The 21704-nt window shown below is 44.1% G+C and overlaps 1 protein-coding gene and 1 long non-coding RNA gene across 6 annotated transcripts in view; one reads left to right on the top strand and one right to left on the bottom strand.

Annotated features, from left to right (window-relative positions):
• The window catches only part of srpk2 (SRSF protein kinase 2), a 54603-nt gene that overhangs the window by 9917 nt on the left and 22982 nt on the right, over positions 1-21704 (bottom strand). For all 5 annotated transcript variants that reach the window (XM_019893354.1, XM_019893352.1, XM_019893356.1 and 2 more), the window contains 6 exons: positions 3615-3766; positions 2619-2727; positions 1773-1860; positions 1596-1683; positions 1320-1426; positions 976-1141 (listed from right to left, as the gene is read on the bottom strand). In XM_019893354.1, the coding sequence (XP_019748913.1) occupies positions 976-1141; positions 1320-1426; positions 1596-1683; positions 1773-1860; positions 2619-2727; positions 3615-3766 (710 nt within the window). The remainder of the gene's footprint in view (positions 1-975; positions 1142-1319; positions 1427-1595; positions 1684-1772; positions 1861-2618; positions 2728-3614; positions 3767-21704) is intronic.
• LOC109529865 (uncharacterized) lies at positions 3756-4681 on the top strand. Its single transcript, XR_002170903.1, has 2 exons — positions 3756-3844; positions 3940-4681. It is a non-coding gene; the product is annotated as an uncharacterized LOC109529865 (long non-coding RNA).

Below are 21704 nucleotides of genomic sequence, written 5' to 3'. Positions count from 1 at the left end.
TGTGTGTGTGTGTGTGTGGTTGTGTGTGTGTGTGTGTGTGTGTGTGTGTGTGTGCATGTGTGTGTGTGTGCAAGCGCTTCAACAGTGTCGACAGTTGATAGCATTTCAATCGTGTTAATGAGCTAAAATGTCAAAGCGTGTAATAAGTAGCAGGAAAAAAAAATAAAATGTTTTAATTGAACACCGTGACCCTTGTGAGGATGAGCGGTTTAGGAAATGGGTGGATGGATTAAATGAAAAAAAATAAAAAATAAAATAATAAGTAACACACACACACACACACACACACACACACACACACACACACACACACACAAAATTAAAAATGAAAGGCGTAGAAATCAGAAAATATCTTTAAGAACATGAAACCCGTTCATCTAAAAGGTGTCGATGACACACAACTTGTTTGATAAATCACATGAAATTAACAAGACGATACAGGGCATTTGTACTCACCTTTTTTTTTTTCATTTAAAATTTTTTTTTGTTTTGTTTTGTTTTTTTTGGTTTTTTTTTTCTTAGTTTAATGGAGTCAGATTTAATTGGTGGGCCAATATGACAACTACATTACATATGACTTGACCAGTAGATCCAGAAAGCATTTTTTTTTTTTTAAAGGAAGAAAGTTTCAATATATGTTTGGACTTTAGTATTTGGACTTGGCCTTTGAGAGCGTGATAAATTCCAAGCCCATCTGTAAAAAAGGATTGATCCGAGATGAGGATGTGTCCTTGATAAAAGTCATTTCACTGCAACAACCGCAGGTAAATTCAGCCCAAACGAGCATCATGGGACAAGTGAAGTGCACTTCGCAACTGCAGGGGGAGCCAGGGAGCAATAAAAAAAACATCCCACCTCCTGGATGCTGTCATGGAAGTATTGCATTCACAATTGTTTCCCCACTGCAACTGATATGACGTATGAGGGGGAGAGAGAGAGACGATATTTCCTCGCGACATTCAGCGGCATCCTTACCTGCCGACCCGGAAGGGGGCGGAGCTCCGGCTTTCTGCCACTCGGTGGCCTCCATGGCCATGCGCCTCACAAACGTGTCGTCCACACACATCAGGATGTTCTCGGGCTTGATGTCGGTGTGAATGATTTTACATTTGGTGTGCAGGTAGTCCAGCCCTTGCAAGACCTGCGCACAAAAGTCCAAATCGTTGCTTCAGTGCCCGGGAAATGTTACTTTCGTAACGTCTCCATGATTTTAGGATCTGCGCCGAGGGACTCCGGTTGAGCTTGTTTACATCGTTGTACGTCTTCAACCATGCAGTGTGAATGCAACTGATGTGGACAGCGTGGGTCTGGGTCCTCACCTGTTTGATGATGCTCTTGACGCACGGCAGCGGCAGGCCTTGGTAGTTGGACTTGATGATCCACTTGAGCAGGTGGTGACCCAGCACCTCGAACACCATGCACACATCTGGACTAAGAGTTAAAGGACAAGCATGGCCGCCGCATGCGCAATGCACTTGTTGATGATGTCAGTCAGACAGCCACTGACACAGACCAGCCAACTTACACACACACCGAGCCCCCTTGGCCCCGTTTCCCCCCTCCCACAAACACATACGCTGTCCTGAGCAGGATACGAATGCCATTGACGCCGGAGATCTTGAAGTCGTCGATCAGCTGGACCACCATGTCTTTGTTGGGGTCGGCGGGGTCGCTCTCCCTCACCTGGGGGGAAAAAAAAAAAAAAACATGAAGGAAGTTCAAGTGGAAAGGAAACACCAAGATAACGACGGGAGACCCAATCGGACGCTCACACATCGCAGCAGTTTGATCTCATCCAAGGCCGTCTCGGTGTAATGCTGAGCGCTCTTCACTACCTTCATGGCCACAAAGTTCTTCACTCTACACACACACACACACACACACACACACACACAGACACCTCAGCAATTGGATTGTACAGAAAGAAATGTGCCTCATCACACTTCATCACACTCACACCAACACCGAGTAAGTAGGCAAACGTGTTTGAGAAAAACAGTCATGATGATGCATAAACACAATAATGTTGATGCGTCATGACCTCATCAGATGTCTTGTAATGATGCAAGGATCCATGAATGTTTTGTTTTCTTTTTTTTTTTTTTGTTACGTGGTGAAAATCGTCGGTAGGCGATAGTTGATTCATATTCTCTTGCTCATATTGTACTGGTTAGCAGACGGGGGTCATGCCGGTCGCTGTATTTTGTTTCCTATGGGAAAATTTGATCTTAGAGGTTCCGCTGTTTGTGTGCAGGACTTGTATGAACGCAGCGACTCGAAGTGGGAACTGTTACTTATCGACAATAAAGACTGATTACTTAGCGCTCTTCAAGTAACCCAACGCCAGCTCACAAGACTTCCATTACTGTAATTAACACCGACAGCGTGAGTAAATACGAGTGTATGTGCGTGCGAAAGCTGACACTGGGTTAATGTTACGCTCATGCAGCCTGCCAACTTACAAAACAAAACGTCATGAGCTTTGGTGTCAGTGCAGTCATGTAGCGTGTGTCAAATTTTAGGGCGAAAAGGTGTGTGTGTGTGTGTGTGTGTGTGTGTGTGTGTGTGTGTGTGTGTGTGTGTGTGTGTGTGTGTGTGTGTGTGTGTGTTTAACTCACTGGATGTCCCAGCACAGCCAAACGGTGGAGAAATGTCCCCATCCCAGCTTCCTTATCACATGGTACCTCCCGTTGAACAAATCTCCGATCTTGACCGGATGGTAGCCTCCTGAGAGACACAAAAAGAGGCAAGAGGAGGTTTGAAAAAGCTTGAACAACAGAAGAGTTTGGCACAAAGACAAGTCTACTTTGACAGATTAAGAAAAATTATGCGAAAAAAAAAAACCATCAATTGGATATATGTTGGTACAATTTTGATAGAACTGGCTATTGGCTAGCTTGTGTGCTAGCCAATAGCCAGCTAGCTAATCAAATTATTGAGACTTAGCCAGCTAGCTAATCAAATTGTTGAGACTTAGCCAGCTAGCTAATCAAATTGTTGAGACTTAGCCAGCTAGCAACGAGAGAGCGAGAGAGAAAAAGATAGATAGATAGATAGACACAGACAGACAGACAGAGAGAAAGACAGACAGACAGACAGACAGACAGACACATACTGTAGATAGATAGATAGATAGATAGATAGATAGATAGATAGATAGATAGATAGATAGATAGATAGATAGATAGATAGATAGATAGATAGATAGATAGATAGATAGATAGATAGATAGATAGATAGATAGATAGATAGATAGATAGATAGATAGATAGATAGATAGATAGATAGATAGATAGATAGATAGATAGATAGATTTAAAAAACAGAAACATGAATACACTGAAAAATATTGGTGTGTTGAATTTACTCTGTCATTACTATTTCGTCAAGTGGCTGCACAAAATCACATCATCTGGATCCAGCTACATTTTTGAAGTGCATGTACAGGTATATGTCTACTTTAAAAAAAAGTGTCTGGATCCAGATGATTTGATAAAGTATTTCATGCAACCACTCGACATGATAAAATTGAGTCAACTCAACAAATATTTCTTTCAGTGTACAGACAGTCAGGATTGGTGTCTTGTGTATCTTTTCACGGTGTTCCATCCTGACCTTTGCAGTAATCCGCTGGGTCCTCCTGCTCCTCATTGTCGGAGCCCAGGATCTCCTCCTCCGGCTCCGGGGGCCCCGCCGGCTCAGGGGGAGGCGGAGGGGGCGGCGGGGGCGGAGGGACACTCGGCGAGGCTTTCTGCTGCGTCTCAGGCCTGCCGACGACAAACGAGGCGACGATATAAATGTGTGCCTCAAGTGTCGTTTGGTCTTTCCAGGCGGTGACTCACAGTGTGAGCTGCAAGTGTGACTCAGACTCGGATAACAACTTCAGACATTTCCTACTTATCTATTTCTTTTTGGTTTTTTTTTTTTTTTTTTATGTCAGCAGTGGAAGTGTGTGTGGCTGACAGGTGGTGCGCAACAGGAATCCCAACCATAAAGAAAAAAACTCGGGAAATGATGTCAGAATTTCTGGAACTGGATGAGCGGAATCCGCAGCTTGTTATTGTGTTGAAAGTTCTGAAAGAAAGTTCTGTATTGATGCTCTGAGGTAGTAGGGGTTTTTTTTTTCTTTTCACACCAAGTACCAGAAAATGGAACAAGTGACTCTCAAACTACTACCATCAATGTTAAAAGTGGTCCTGTTTTATTCCTAAAAATTAGGGCCAGCCCAAATATTTGGCTGGCCGATTTAATTAGCTGATAACTCTTTTAAAAGTGGCAAAAACCGACCTTTAGTTATTCATTTTACATATTAACATTCAAACATTCCTCCTTGGAACTACTTCCTCCCCCGCCCCCAAAAAATTGCTGATTTTTGCCAAATTTTCTCTGTTGCAAAGTTAAAGACTAAAAGACATTCATGTAACACAGTCAAATGCTATGCTTGTAATTCATCTTTACTGTTGTACAGTATGTGTTAAGGCGGGGGTGTCAAATTCAATTTTCTCATGGGCCACTCTGGAGTGACGTCTTTGCGCAGAGGGTCATTGATGACAGTGATTCCACAAAAACATTGAAGCGTGTCATTGCATTATGACTTGTACACGACAAATTAATGGATTACTAGTTTTGAAATCAGTCCAGTCAACACTAATAGTTTGTTCGATTATTGTTCAAATGCGTGTCAATAGGCGAACAAAATTATTGCAAAATCTCAACATTATTTATGACACATGAAAATTTGACATTTTGGTCGAGATATGAGCAAAGATCATGCAAGTTGACACGCATGATTTGCTTTCACGGGCCGCATAAAATGACATGACGGGCCCCCGGGGCCTTGAGTTGGACACCAGTGTGTTAAATTAATGGCATTTCAATTCATTTCAATGTGCAACAGTGATTTGACATCAGTTTCAATTGAGTTCCAAGCGTTGTCATGGACCGAATTCAATTCATCAAGTTCCCCCTTTAAATGCCCACAAAAATCGGGCACTCCGACGTGTCGTGTACATCCCATCGTCGTCTTCATTGTCATGACGCCCATAAAAACATCAACACAAAAGACAGCATGTGAAAGCTGCATTTAACGGCGGTCACAAGCGCAGACACATGATCTCGGTGCGTTGCCGTGGCAACTGCAGCGAAAGAAGGGGTGCTGGGTTATAGGGGGTGGTGGTTTCTGGGCAATCCGGTACACAAAGACTCAAAAGTGGGCAGCGACGACGACAACGACGTCGGCTTGCCCGGAGCTGATGTGACGGGAAGAAGATTGGTGCTGAGATTTCATTGTCCATCCGTTACAACCGACACGATGTCCTTGCACTATAGGATGCCGCGTCTTTACCAAGCCTGTCACGTAGGCCGTTTATACATCACAGCTACACTCTCTGCTTTTTTCCTTTTTTTTTTCTGATACGGTCGATGGTAGCACAACTCAGCCACACCTCCCACGCCCTCATAACTTCCTGGATGCGAGCCGAGTCCCGCTAGAATATTACAGGAGGGCATTAAATACACCGCAGTCTGAAGAAACGGCGAAAGGGAGGCGAGCAAACCAGCCGCAGAGAGAGAAACAGCGAGAGAAAGACGGCAGTTAGGTACAAGGTCACGTGACATGTAATGAGGTGCGCCGTCATTACATAAAGGAGCAAGGCAAAAGTTGATGTCGCATTATTAAACACAATAACGGGAGAGGGGCACGTAATATATTTGTCCACTTGGGAGTTGCCATTCGGATATTCAACCGTAGTATCCCGAGACTTTGAGGGTCCTATTATTGTCCAGCCCAAAGTGCAGTCCAACTGTCCACATGGTTGGAAATTTTTCTTCCTTTTGGTATTTTCATAGACAGTGCAGCTTGATATGGGTGTTTGCGCCGTTGTAGGAGTGCACACAGCTGATTACCGGCTGCCATCGTTCTTTTTAAACTCAGTGCAATAGAGGTTCACCGTCTATATTGAGGAAGCCTAACAGACTCGCTGGACTCTGCGCAGATCGGCGAAACTAAACAAATTAAGTATATTCATAAAAAAAATGGCAAATTGCAGATTATGAGCACTTGGAGATCGCGTTCCTGGATAAAATCCACCAAAATCCTGTTCCACCATCTGCGCCACAACTTAGACCATTTACACCCCGTCGAAAGCTTTCTGCTACCAAATTGTCAGGTGCGCCAGGGGCAAGTAATTGAAAATAGCCCTCGGTTTGTCGGCACGCAAAGTGAGGAACAACACGGTCTGCCGAATTCCCCAAACAGCGCAAACTTGCACCAGTAGAGCATGTGCGCCTCTAGAGCTGTGCGTTGGTTGTGTAACGGAATTATTTGTGTTATTCAATTTTCACATATGGCGGGTGAGTCTCGAACATATCCCCCCCACCCCTGGAAAAACGGAGAGGCAGACAATAACATATCACCCACTACTGAATGAGAAAAGTTCATTTTTCCTTTTGTGTAGAGGCAAAACAGAAGGCCAGAACATGTCCTCCCACATGTTTCTTATTATGCATTTTACTCCAAAGACATCTCCAAAAGTGACATCTAGTCGTGGCAATCAGTTGTGATTAGCACCCCCCCCCCCAATCCCCTGGCTGAAGCAGCGCTAAGTACTCCCCCTTCCCCTAATGGGGACTCATTTTCGCATTAGAAGAACTCCTCGACTGCATGTGTGTACACTGTCGCCATAGTTACCGTGATTGGCTCCAGTCTCGGCGTAACCGTCGCCGTGATTGACCTTCCAAGAGTAAGGACCATAAAGGGGTAAACATACAGGCTCCAAAACATTCCATTTATTCGGCGACGTCAGCCTCCAAGGTCATCAGGGGTAAAGGACAAAGGCCCAAAAAACAAAAATCATTATTTCACTTCTATTTATATTAACTCTAACCCAACGTGTCAAAACTAAAAACTGCTTTGACCTCAAGTTCAGGCTTTCGTCTAAGCTAGTTTTATATTTTTCAAGGGTAAAGAATGGCATTGGCTGGCGACGATAAGGCATTGTGGGCTCTAAAATGTGCGAAGACAGCCATACAGGAAGGTCTAGCAGATATTTTTGAGGAAAATAATCAAATACAGTCTGCCAAGTGGAGAGCTGATTGGGAACAAGGTGAAAAAAAATTCTAATCTGAAGACAAAACACAAAACAAAGGTGGGTTCACGGGCAGTCAACGTACTGTTAGCTGATTAGCACATAGTATTTTCCCGTGTCATTTTTCATTCCTACCAACTTGATGAAAAATACGTCGTTTCTCAGCCTGTCATATTTGGAATTATTTACGTTTGTTTGTTTTGTTGGCGGGCAGGGATGCACCCTGCATTTAAGGAATCAGTAGCGGTTACTCTTCAAATTGGAACGGACAGCAGAATACGGTCATCAAGACGACTGATCTATTTTTGCCAGAAAATCATCAGCATTGGCCGTTATCGTCGAGTGCTCCAGACGTACAAATATTTACACACACACACACACACACACACACACACACACACACACACACACACACACACACACACACACACACACACACACACACACACACACACGACTAAAAACCCAAGGAGAAATTGTTTTGATGACGCCAGGAATGAGATTCAGCCATCTATCAAGTGCAAGGTCAAATTGTCGTCTTTTTTTTTTTCTTTCTTTCTTTTCATAGCATAGACCAGGGGTCGGCGACCCAAAATGTTGAAAGAGCCATATTGGACCAATATGGAAAAATATGTCTTGAGCCGCAAAAAAATTAAAAGCCTTATATAAGCCTTATAATGAAGGCAACACACGCTGTATGTATTTATATTAGCCTACTATCAAAATGACTACGTTGGCTACAAATACACAATGAGCCCTCCATCCATCCATCCATTTTCTGACCCTCACAAGTTGTCACGGGGGTGTGCTGGAGCCTATACCAGCTGACTTCGGGCAGTAGGCAGTAGGCGGGGGACATTAGGGCGGCGCTAAAGAGCCGTATGCGGCTCTGGAACCGCGGGTTGCCGACCCCCGGGCATAGACAGTCAGGACGGCATAAACACCGATTACGCTCAGTCTCTGACGAAAGGGCACCCGATGACACTCTTTGTCAAGAGTTTTCATGATGCACTGTTGTTATTTTGACAGAAAAAAAAAGAAAAAACAAGGTGGCTTGCTTGAAAATGGCTTCTCACCAGATGACAAATCTAAGGAATGCGACCACGATGACATGGACACAAAGGACTCTTTGCCAATCATCCTGCATTAGAATCCCATTGCACAGAGCTCCGCTTGTTTTGTGTCGGAGCAGTTTGGCTCCCGTGAACTGCTGACTCGGCAGTGCACAGCTGAAAAAAAAAAATGTCAAAACAACTTCCAAGGTTTACCCTCTAAACAGGCGGGCCCCTTGAAACATGAACACAGCACACGTGCAAGAATGCGCTGTCACCTTGACAGGTTTTTTTTTTTTTTTGCCCTGCAGATTGGATCCTCCGTAGAAGAGATTGACAGTATGTATGTGGATAATTTCCAGTTCTAGATTCTAAAACCCACTGTCTGCAAAGCTAGCACATTGTGACCTATTTCTGCTTACTTCGCACCATACCTAAAATCTTCCAAGAGTTCAAGAGTTCAAATGAAAATGCAGACATCTTCATTTTCTGTCAACTTAAGTCTAATTAGTTTTTTTGTTTTTTTTTTGGGTGAGAGCAACTCATTTTTTTCTTATTGAATATAAGATACCGCAATTAAAGAGGCCAATGTGGAAAAAAATCAAACTTCGGTGGCATTTGATCTCATTTCATTGCAAAAGCAGATAAACTCCAAGGTTATAATTTTCTTCAAAAACAGACGAGTCCAAAATATTCACATGACTCTAAAATGACACTGAAATTGCCAAGTATTGCACAATATTTTAAAAAATAATAATAACAGGAGAATTTACAAGAACTGCAATCTCCGTAACCAACCCGTAGCCTGAATTAAAATGAACTCTTAATCTGGGAGAGACAAATCATGTTGCTTAAAAAGAGTCCGTAAAATGCTTCTGGCTCTTGTCGACCTCTGAGGGAGGGGCATCCACTTTTTAAAGCTTCCAAGTGATCTCAGGTCGGATTCGGGGCCAGTCATAAGGAGGAGTCATGCCATATCACTTCGGAAAAAACACTTGTCTCAACTCTGAATTTGCTTGCGTCTGGGTTATTTCTCCGCATTGTGGCAAACGGCGCAGGCCTCTCCCAGAGCAGTTTTTACGGGTGCGCTGCTCCAAGTTTAAAAAGCGTCGATTGCCATTGCGCTTGGGGACGACTTATATCAACCAAAACATTGTTTATATGCAGTGGCAAAAACGCAAAACGATCCGGGCAACCGGTTTCTTCTCCGGAACTCTCGGTATTATTGTTTGCTTGTCTTCCGCTAACACTTCCAGTTCCGTCATTCCAAGCTTCATCTTGTGTTGGAAGGTGCTCGCCTTAATTTTCCACGGCAAAAAACGTCAGCGCTAACTAAAGTGTAAACCATTTTGAAATAGGGCCGCCTCGACCGTTTTTAAACCCGGTACCAGGTGAGCCGCAATTCCTAGTAGGTCACACACAACGCGCTCACCAACAGCGAGCACATCTGTACAGAGTAAAAAATAAAAATTTCTTTCATCGCAATTTAGCACCAGCTACTTGGGATCTTGGTTAATCAGGCCGTATATGTTCTTTGGTTTACTGCACGCCACGTGATGATTCATCCTCGAAAATGTCTAGTTATCACCGTGGTAACTGAGGTATTTTTCCTTAGAAACCATCATCATCATCATCGTCGTCATCCTCTCTGCTCAGTCTTGACATTTGGGATTCACAATGCCGGTCGTCCTTCAGGTCTGCCAAAACATTCCAAAGGTCTCCGATTGATTTGCGTGCCAGCCATTTTTCATTCCCCTTGGTGTTTCCATCTTGGCCCTGCGTCGGCGCCGGCGGGACAGCTGACTCATTCGCCGCTCTTTCCTCCGGAGTGTTTGTCGGAGTCCACACCTGAGACCCGAGACTATTTTCAGGATGAGATAGCCCGGCTTTAACCTCTCTGCATCCATTTTTGATGCACCGGCCTGCAGGTCTACAGATTGCTTTGAATCTGATGCCTGTCTGAGCACACATATGTAAAAACACATCAGCCCTTTTTTACACCGTCAAGTAAAGCTGGAATTTTTTTTTTTTTTAATCCCCAGGTTGCTTCTGTATGGACACAAAATGGAGGTACGAAGATGTCTTGTTTTTGTTTTTCAGCTCTATGATGGACCCCATGTGGCTTGCTAAGCCTTCTGGTAGGTAGCCAAAGCACGAGAGGAAGATCCTGACCATTCAGAAAAAAAAATAAAAAATAAGGCTCCTACGTCGGCTTCCAGAAGGACGGAGTGACGCTGCTTTTGTTTGAATGCATGGTTCACTGTGTAGCATCGCAGCGTATACCGCACCCGTGTAAAAGGCTGCTCACTCCTCAATACCGGGAACAGTGGTGTGACATTTAACACCTGACGTTGACTTTTCCCACCCATTTGTCACATTCTCAAGAATTTTACTCGCATTGATGTCATCTCGCATCGACATATCTGGTGGCGGGATGCTGTTTGGACGCCAAGTTCCAGTTGTGTTGGGTTCTGTGTCAAAGGCAAATCAATGTCAGATTGGGACTCAGCTATTTTGCAGGGTCTCTGTGTGAAAAAGGCTAATGAAGCACTTCTCCACTCCGGGGAAGTTAAACGCATGCTCAAGGACACTTTGAGACTTCTCCCAATCAATTCCCATATTTTCATCAACCTCCGGTTCATAACCATAAATCACAGACTGGGTTCCATACGGCCCAATCAATCACTTTCTTCCATCGCATCCATTTTCCTTAGTGCTTGTCCTCTTTGGCGTCGCGAGTACTCCAACCAGTTCCAGCTGACTGTGTGCTTCTCCATGATCATGACTGGGCACGTTTGCCTCACATTTCCGCGGTTCAGGGTTCAAATCTCGGTCAGGGCAGACCGGCTTCTTGCCACGGTCGAAAAAACCATGCAAGTGAGGTTGACTGAGGACTCGAAATGGTCCAGTGAGCGTGAATGTTTGACTGGGTGATGACTACTTCGGAGCCTATCCCGCCTCTCGCCCCAAGTCAGCTGGAATCAGATCCAGCACTCCTACGAACCGAATGAAAACAAGCTTGATGAGAAATCTTGGAGTGCCCAGAGTGTCACCAATCTTCTCATTCGACGATCAGGATCAACAGGGACCCATTCGTTTAAAAAAAAAATTGTTTTTTGCAGGTACGTCAAATCATCAGTGTTTGTCTTCAAGTAGAAGCGAGAGATGCTACAGACTTCTGTAAATAAAACAAAATAGGCCGCGCTTTGTTTCCGCATAGCCCAGGCCTCATCGATCAATACAGGCTCAATTGACTGATGCTGAACTCCCCCCCGCGCCCACCCCCACGGGCCTCCAAAAGATACAAGACCACATGCTGTGCGATGCATCGACTTGCAACCCTACAGAGGCTCTGAAAACACGCCATCTAATCATTAGCGACGGCCATGCAAAACCCTGCGCCGCATGCAAAAAACGACTGGCGCTAGTCAAATTGTGCAATGAAACCTGCTCACCGGGAATAATGTTTGCATTGCAAGAAAACAAAAAGAACACTACGTGACCGGTGGGGGGTCTTTTGCCACCATTAGATATGTCGTTACAGCCATGCTATCGTGACCAAGTTCTGTGACTGGGAAGAGCGAATACCTCTGCCAAGCCGCAAATAAAATCGTAGGTATCCATCAGTTTGTTGGCCAGCAGTCTACTTCCTGGTTCTCATCCAATGAGAAGCATTCTGAGAGAGACGGACACTTCCATTGATGATCACGTTTGCTACTATCCAGCCGTCCATTCATTTTCGATTGCGCTCGTCCACATTAGGTCACCGAGAGGTTATCGATCGACGTCAGTCGTTTATGCGGACGCTACCGTATATCGTTACTTTCTTCTAGGAGGGCGGTCTGTGATTCTGTTGGTCAGCTCCCCCAACCCACCGCGTGAAGATGTGAGTCTACTAGCTTCAGCGCAAGTAACTGTGTGACCGATCTCATTATGAGTACAATATTCATAAACTGGTCCCAAAATGGTGCAACTTTTACATATTTGTTTTTGGCGTCAAATTTGTCCCGTTTTGACCTTTTACAGTGACAAAACTACAATAAATGTGATTCGTTCTGCCCGAAATGCACACGTGCAACATCATCAAAATCAATTCGATCAACACTGACGCCTCACCGAAATTAACAGGTCACAAATAGCATCGGTCGCAAACGAGCAGCAATGCTAACAATACAGGCGATTCATTTTTTGCTATTCGTGGCAGGGCGGCCTATATTTCGCAATAACTTTATTTACATCAACAAAGCTCATGGTCGCCTGATACTTCTGCACAGTACAATGACAGGAAAGGAAAAAAAAAGGGACCCACACACATACCCGCTGGGTATCGGCCATTCGTTCCATTGTGCGCCGCCTGCACTTTGTTCTCTACATAGTGCAGTCATTCATTCAGTGGACATTCAGAGGTGACATCGGCGCACTCAGACCCAGCGGGAACCCATGCGTGTTAAACGCAAAGACAAAAGTAAAAAGAAAAAAAACAACACACAGGAGTTGGGGTGGCTTGTGGTAATGAACAGGACAAATAATTGGCCAACATGAGTTTGGAATTTGAATTCATTATCTGATTCCATTGCGATCACTTCTCACTCCAAATTCCAGTGAGCTTTTTTGCCTGAGATCAGGCGTTTATTTTACGGTGCTGGATATTAAAACTGCAACAAGACTGAAAGACAACGGGCTCTCTTTTCAAGGTCAGCACATCTGCATCGTGGCACAAATGCCGGCGAATCCTGGTTTTCAATGCTCACTGCGCGTTTGCCATTCTTCACGCGGTGGGTGGGACGGTCTCCAAGTGTTCACGTCACAGTGCATATGTGCTGAACGATTCGCCGTCATATTTAAAGGGAATTGAAGGACCGGCCGAGACCACTCACACAACGGCGCAGCCCTCCCTCTCGCAAATCCGCCAGCTTGCGCTCGCCTGCGAAATCAACAGGGCTAACGACGCTGCGTACCACCTATGAACCCGGTGTACCCGCGAGTGTACGTTCGGAGCTACCTTATTCTGAAGGCCCAGCGGCGCAGTCGTCGTGCGCATGAGGCCAGACTCCATCGCTTCTTCGAGGCAAAGTTTTTCTCCATAGAGCGAGAACAATGCAGGAAAACACACGCCAGCGTTACACTGTCCTCTTCTGTGCGCACACACACACACGCTCAACAGAGTTAAGAATTTGGGTGGCAGCCCCTAAGTCATGTGACATCTTGACACCCACATGCGAAGGATCCTTGACAATGTCCATCTCTGCTGGATGTGTGGACTCATGAGGTGCAAATACCATATTTTCCACACTATAAGGCGCACCTAAAAGCATTCCATTTTCTCAAATGCCCACAGTGCGCCTTATAATTCGATCCACCTTATATTTGAGTCAATATTCTGATTTCTTGGATGTAGTATTTTAAATGATGTGCTTTGTTACAGTTGCAGCGGTTGTGAAAGCGCGATATCAATAAAGCTGTATTGTATTCCCTTTAGCGCAGCTCCATCTGGTGGATGCATAACGCAACCGCAGCCACTATTGTAGCTTCCATTCTAGGCGCCTTATAACGCAAAGCGCCCTCTATATGGAAACAGTTTTGAAATAGGCCATTCGTTGAAAGTGCGCCTTATACTCCGAAGCGCCTTATAGTGCGGAAAATGCGGTACATAGAGTGTCTCCAGTAATCCCTCGCTACATCACCGTTCACCGATTTTTCTGTTGCGGAGGGGTATTTCAAGGCGTAAAGGATAAAAACGAATGATTTTTTTTTTTGCAGTCACATTTCCCCTTTTGGATTATAACGGCTAGCACGGTGGCTAACGTAATATTGATGAAATAAGAGCAGGAAAAGATGAGCGCGCTGAAGCCGTAGTTCAACTTGCAACGCTACATCACACCCTGCTTGTCCGGCGACCGATCATCTCCTTCAGGCGGAGGAAATAAGAATATGTGGGATTGGGAATGATAGCAAGTGTATGAAAGGCACGTGCGCTTCAGGAAGGGGCCCCGTCAACAACAGAAGGAAGAGTGTTCGCAGACACAATATCAACACTGTTGTCTGGCAGACAGTGACTAAGGCTGGCGTGCGTGCGTGCGTGCCAGTATCAATTTGGGATATTTGTGTGACGAGCTCAGAAAACAAAACAAAATTGAATTCATATTATTTATTAAATTGTTTGCATTTAGTCAAACGTTATTTTATTCAGTTGAAGTTGTGTTTTTTTTTTTTTTTTTGTTGCATGACATCGGATTTCAATGTGTGACTTTGTGTTTGTAGTTTATCAAATTATTCTTTATTCGATTCTATGTGTTGGATTATATTTTGACAAAATTTAATACAATTATTTATTTTCATTAAATTCATGGTGTCTGTTTGTATGATTCCACGCTTGAAATTTCATCAGCTTTAATGCGCGTGTCCACGCTCAGTGGATTTCCTCAATTTAAGTGAATTTAATTTCAATTTATTTCATTTCAATGTATTTTTCTTTTGTGCAATTTAATTTGGGATTTTATTCTGTGCAATTAACTAAAACATTTTTTTTATATTCAATTTAAGGAAAAAATGAATGCACACGCACTACCAATCACATTAACTCAATAAATTAAATTACAATTTTAATTGAAATGTATTTAATTTTGTGCAAATTTATTTCGAATTTTATGCCATGTATGTTATGCATCGACAAAAATGTAAAACAACAACTCATTTTTAATTTGAGAAATGGATGCACCATCAGTGACCCTCATCAATTTAATTACTGGCAATTTCTTTTGTATTTTATTTCATTTTAAATCTGTGTGCACTTTTAGTGACTTTCAATGTAATTGATTTCAATTGAATGCAAACACCACCTATTTGAATTGAATTCCAGTTATTCTATTCCTTCATTTCGTCGCACGCATTCCATTTTGCCGTATTTTCTGCAACATCAGCAAAGTCAGCTCAATTCACACTTTTCGTTTTCTACACGTGGGCATTATGCAACGCTGCTCACACGCACATGAACCAAGGAGGACATTAACATTCCACCGCCTCGACGCGCCGGTGACCCGACGTCACCCGAGTCTGCCGAGACTCGCCGCCCTCGTCTCCCTCCGTCTTCCGCAATCGTCGTCCTGCGCATCTTTCCACCGCCCCTCGCCGGCCTTCCTTTTCCTTTTGCCGTCATTGTCACCTCTCTCGCGCCAAAGGCTATCTCGCCTTTCTCTCACACATTTCATCCCACAGGATGAAGCGCCGACTGAACGCGATTCACAAAACAAACGGCTGCGACTCTCAGCCGGCGATGCTGTTAAGACTCGCCGAAAATATGAGGCGACACAATGCAAACGAGACGTCAGCGGCAAATAGAGGAAGACAGGGGAGGCGATGAGGTGGAGAGGACAAAGAGGGGGTGAGCGACGGGACACTGAAGCCGCCGGAAAAGACTTGGAATGCTTCAAATGTAAAAGAACCCAACATTCTGTGGTGAGGAGAGAATAGTCGATATTCCATCATGCCCAAAAAAAAAAATGCTGCCCCACGATGTGACCTTTGAACCCACTTGAGGGACCCGGCTGAGGCGCCCGCTGCATTAAGATCAGGTGTATCACCATGGCGACGGCGCACGACTCGGGTTAGGGTGTCCTGTTCCCTCACTTATTCCCATTACTGATTAACCAGCACGCATCATCTTCAATTGAGCCGTCGGCTACCTCAGAAGTTGCCACGCCGCGCTTCTGCTCCAAGTCCAACGGACCTTCAAGCGAATGCAGTCCTTTTAATGCTTTTTTTTTTTTTAACGTCATAATTTATACTGTGTTTTATTTTTGTTTTGTTTATTTCAATTTTATATTCCAGTTCAGTATTTGATTTCAAATCATTTGACTGTAGTACGCTTCATCCAGTGATTTTTGTGTAATTAAATTTTCCTTTCAAGGTACTTCAATTGGATTACATTTTTGTATAATTTAATCACATTTATTGTGTTTCTATTAATTTCTTCGTATTTAAAATGTGTGGGTTTTTTTTAAACTAAATTAATTTTATTTTAATTAATTTAATTTGGGGAGGCCCGGTGTCGACTGGTTAGTGCGTCGACCTCAAATAAAACAACTACGCAATATCACGCAGGAGGCATTGATGTTCCACTCACCAACCTTTTTGAAACTGTTCCAGTTACTGTTTGGGTCATTGTTTTCCAAAGCAAAAGCAGATGTTTGCAAATGTTAGCCTGTCTTAAATACAAAAAAAAAATCATCGTCATCAACAGTCTTCCTCATGAAAGATGAAAGAAATGAAAGAATAATTACTGTTGAGTGGCTGAAATTAGAAAACGGAGACAATTTGAAGCAAACGATCACTCGATGATTAAAATAGTCGTCGATTAATCTGATCATCGACGACTTGCCGATTCATCGATTCATTTTGACGCCTCTTGTGACTGAATGACTGCGGGAAAATGTGCAAAACGGAGGCAGTGGGACAATGGCAGCCACTTGTGTGTTTCTCCTTGGACGCTGGATGGAAGGCGTGAGTCGCGAAGGGAGGTGTTAACGGACGACGCAGAACGAGAAGGCAAACGGGGACGGGGGAGGGCGGGGGGCAGGACTGGACCGGTTTGAGATCTTGTCGTGTTGCAGCTCGGCTGGACGCTGACTCCTGCCCGCCTTTGTGAGCGTTTGTATACGAGGCAGTCATGTGTGCGCCTTGAGCAATGTGGGTCAGAGCAGAAAAGATGGTGGCGGCCGCACAAGCCGGTTGAAGCTAGTTACCGTGGAAATTTGGAGGGAAAAAAAAAATACATCTTGTCCAAACTACAAACTATGGTTATCCTTTCACTTTTGTTTTTAACAATTCGGGACTCTACCTCTCATTCATCTTGTTTTGTTTCACTGTTTGCTCTCTCGCACTATCACTCTCTTTGTGCCGCAAAAACCTTCTTTTTTTTTTTTTCCTTTTGGTTTTGTGACAGATTGATTAGTGTTTCAGCCCTCCATCCCTTCAGCTTGATTGGAACAAGCAGCAATTTAATCAAACAAACGTATGAAACGACCTTTAAATACAACCTTGTTTGTAGCACCGGCAAGAGAAACACCCCGATAAATGAATGATCCCATTAACTGGAGATAGACTATTTGTAGAAAGGCTTGGCGACACAGCCCTTCACAAACAAATCAATCAGGGGTCGCACGAAAGCCATTCGTTGTCCCCCGTAGTAAAATACAAGACCCCCTCAACCAGCCCCCCCCCCCCATCCGACCCCCGGGAAACATTTGCATCCCTTCGCCCTCCAATCCAAAGTTACCATATTTTCCACACTGCACTGGATTATGAGGCGCACCTTCAATGAATGGCCTATTTTGTAATTTTTTTTCATACATTGGGCGCGCCGCATTATAAGGCGCAATCTACAATGCATCCACTAGATGGAGCTATGCTCAAGGAAACGCCAACAGAACGATCAGATGTCAGTAAAACCTATTTAATAAAGCAGCGACACAGTTCACTTAACTAAGAGCAAGTTATAACAAATTGAATTTTGAACTCTCTTGCCGCTGCTCTGTTTCCGTGTTCAACTGCGAAACCGATCGCCTTAAGTTTGAACTCTGCGTTGTCAGCATGTCTCGAGCAAGGAGCCATTTTAGGGTCGAAATATTACCGTCATGACCATACATACACAAGGCGCATCGGATTTTAAGGCGCGCTGTGTGCTTTTAAGAAAATGGAAGGCTTTTAAGTGTGCCTTTTAGTGCGGAAAATACGGTAATCAGTTTCAACTTGGGGTCATAAATGAACAAGACATCCGCGGGTCACATGGGAAGGAGGCCATGTGCAACTTGTGTTTCAAGTCGGGTGTCGATTTGATGAAAGAGGAGATGAGATGGAACTCTATATAGTCTACGCTGGAAACAGCTGCATGTGTGTGCATGTGTGTGTGTGTGTACCATGTATTCATCCGCGGCTATTGGCTGACATTAAATCTACACCCGTGTGTACCTTCATCCCTCAATTCTTCCTCCTCACTTTGTGGTTTCTTTTCACCTTTCACCTGAACTGAACGCTGCGCTCCATTAAACGCACTGATTGCTCAACTGTGTTGACAGAGCACACACACACACACAATTAAGGGCGGACCAAAGACGTTGACCTTCGCCCAATGTCTCGACAAAGCCGCTGGCTCCGAACCTCACTTGTTTCTCCCCCCCGAGACCTCGATCGGTGCTCAATAAAATCAACTGCAGCACAGGTGTCATCCTCAAGGGCAGATCCAGCCAGCCACAGGCTTTTTTTTGTGGCCCAGTAAAGCAAATAAATTGCGTCTATATCATGATACGACTGCATTTGCAATTCAACAAAACACACTCAAGAGCAAAACCGAGAACCAAATGTCCCAAAAAGCTTCGCTGAGCTGGACACACGCGGGTCGCTCATATCAGCTTCAGGTGGCGACTAATGCGCCCAAACACGCTGCAGAGTCGCTCCAAAGTCAGTCATGGGCGCCGCAGTGCCGAAGAGTACGCTCCATTTCTAAAAAGTATCATTCTCACAAAGGGATGATGAAGAAAGATGGATAAAGTCAAACTAAGGGCTAAGCTAACCTCAGATTGACATGAAACAATTTTTGGGTGATCGAGGCCACTTTTCGGAGAGGTCTGGCAGGAACCGTGTTAAAGCGAAGAACCTTCATCTTTGAACAGCAAAAATAGGCAAAAATATGGACTCTAGAGACAACTATATTCCCCACTGAAATTGTTTCTGGACAAGAAAATAATTTGCTGCTATACCCAATGTGAATTTAAGAAATGCAAAGCTGAATATACAAAAAAGAAAATTCGTTTTTTTCATTTCTTACATTGCCGTATTTTGATTGCTGAATACAAACTTTGCTTCATGTCTCTGGGATTAACCTGCAAAAAGATTGTTCCGCACAGTATTTTAGTAAAACACTTATTTACATACTGCATGCTGTTTTGGCTAATTGAATCTCGGTACCCGGAAATTTATTCGCCGATGGTCAGCAACTTGTTGCGCCGAGCGACGCAGTTACAGCGCTAATCCAAACCCGGGCAGACTCACCATCCATCTGCCAAGCGTGACGACAAAAGGCATCACATTCCTCTGGACAGAAACTTCCCAAGAGAAACCTTGTCGTCCTTTCTAAACCCAAATCAGTTCAACCATCCATCCGATCATTTGCTCCGACACACAGAAGTCGCCCAATCTGTTCGGCCTTACTCTCAGCAAACAAGCCTTTCGTGCGAGCGTCTCAGGACCAGATGGAGTTGTAGACGCAAGCATCACATTGAATAAATAGTCCAAAAAGAAAAGTTTATCACAAGTTTAACAGGTACTCAAAAGTACCAAAGAGTGGCCCTGTTTGTTCTCATCAAATGGCTCAGGCATGTGTTATCGGCATACTTTTTTTGTTCATATATTTATGCTCTAAAAATATTTTTCATACTCGGGACTTTACTACTGCGCTAGTGACAGACTACGGCGCGTTCCGACTCTGCACGGGTTCAGGTGACGTCGTCACCTTAGGAACGGAACTCCGTCGGAAGCCGTCGGTTAGCCCACCAAGTGCGGTGAAGCGTGTCATCAAAAACGCTCAAGCGGCGTTTCTTCAGGACGTCTTCTCTTCCACATGATTATCCGTTATTAGCCACAACGTTACATTCCTTGTAACGGCCACTGTTCGCCATGTAGCAACACGAATGCTAGCTAACAAGCTAACAAGTATTTATCAGTTATTAGCCACATCCTTACATTCCTTGCAACGGCCACTGCTCGCCATGTAGCAAAACGACTGCTAGCTAACAAGCTAGCAACTTGCTAGCACATAAAAAAGGTTTGCCTGCAGTTATTTATTCGACACAGGACAGCTGCGGTCTCGTCCGCCCTTCCATATCAGTTCCCCCCTGACAATGTATGCTTTTTTTTTTTTTACTCCACAAACCGCAAATGGTCTATGTTTACTAATCAGCACACGTAACCCAAATTCTCTATGTAGCAACCCACACCGCGCCGGTGGTCCTGCTCTAATGAATCAATCTTTGTTGGGTATTTTAGGAAAAACTCTTGGGGATGAAACCTCATGACCCTCTGCAGTCACGATCCTCTTGTGCAGCTCCTAAATCGGTTGATGCGCGGAGCTGTGGTGTCATTTGATATGTCACGCGGCATCACGACTAGCTGTTCGTGTTGTTCTTGGCCAACAGCGGCTGCAACAATGCATGGACCGCCGCTTACCTCTTAATTACAGTCAGGCGACTGTGAGTCCAACTAGGTCTGGACGGAGTGATGATTTTTTTTCGATTTTTAATTTTTTTTCAAATGTAGTCCCATGACCATGACCCTAAACAAATTAAGCATAATGAAATGGATGGAAGCAACAAGATAAAGTGGCGATCGGAGACTCTGGTGCGCGAATCCAGTCCACTGTATCTCATGACAGATATGAAGATTTGTGCACACGCACGGCGCTTGTGCCAGTTTGAAGGGCCAGGCGTAAGGGCGCCTGATTGGACTTGGCACGCCATCGGAAGCTACCTGAGTCATCCTGTCTGCTGCGCGGCTCGCGGCAATGCCTGTCAGATCGAGATCTTTCAAGGCTCGCACGCTTAAGGGCCTCGGTCCGCTTTCATCTAAATAGAAGTAAGGTCATAAATCGGAGTGGTGCCTAGACTTACAAATTTGATTTGTTCTGCGACGATGCTTGTAACACAAAACAGGTGTGTTTCGTTATGCTAGCTCGTGGTTGTTTTCAAAATATACGACATTGTATGTTATGTCACTGTCTAGTAAGAGTGCTAATTTCATCCTGTCTGCTGCGCGTCTCGCGGCAATGCCTGGCAGATCGAGATCTTTCAAGGCTCGCACGCTTAAGGGCCTCGGTCCGCTTTCATCTAAATAGAAGTAAGGTCATAAATCGGAGTGGTGCCTAGACTTACAAATTTGATTTGTTCTGCGACGATGCTTGTAACACAAAACAGGTGTGTGTCATTATGCTAGCTAGTGGTTGTTTTCAAAACATACGACATTGTACGTTATGTCACTGTCTAGTGAGAGTGCTAATTGACATTTGGGGTACTGTAAGCCCGTGGCCTATTTTCAGTTCGCTGCCAAAATCTAGTGTTTGTATCTCAAATTTTTGCTTGTAAGTCAAAGCATCTAATACGGTGAACGACGACTCATCTCTCCAACAGACAGCCAAGGTGCCACCGTACGCTGAAACAATCCACGCCATTCATGCTTTCTGTTTTTAAATGACAACTGAAGATCAGAAAATAAAAAAAGCGCGTTATATTTGATCAAACAAAAACACAAAAAAAAGGCAAAAAAATGTACCAATTTTACCCAGTTCAATTCCAAGCTCAGATGAAAAATACTATTTAGAAAAATAGCCACCGGAATGAGTATGATTTTAAATTATATGGTCACATTTATGTGACCCAGACGTTTGCTTACGAGCTTAAGTCAAGATGCATTAGCTTGTTAGCCGCCACAATTGGACAACCAAGACATATAACATAAATGCAGTTCCACTCATATCACTACACTCATATCACTACACAATGTTTGATTAAAAAAAAAAAATA

Source organism: Hippocampus comes, unplaced genomic scaffold (genome assembly GCF_001891065.2).
Source record: "Hippocampus comes isolate QL1 unplaced genomic scaffold, H_comes_QL1_v1.1 scaffold62, whole genome shotgun sequence".
In the NCBI taxonomy this organism is placed as follows: domain Eukaryota; kingdom Metazoa; phylum Chordata; class Actinopteri; order Syngnathiformes; family Syngnathidae; genus Hippocampus; species Hippocampus comes.
This window is presented reverse-complemented; position numbering and strand designations above follow the sequence as displayed.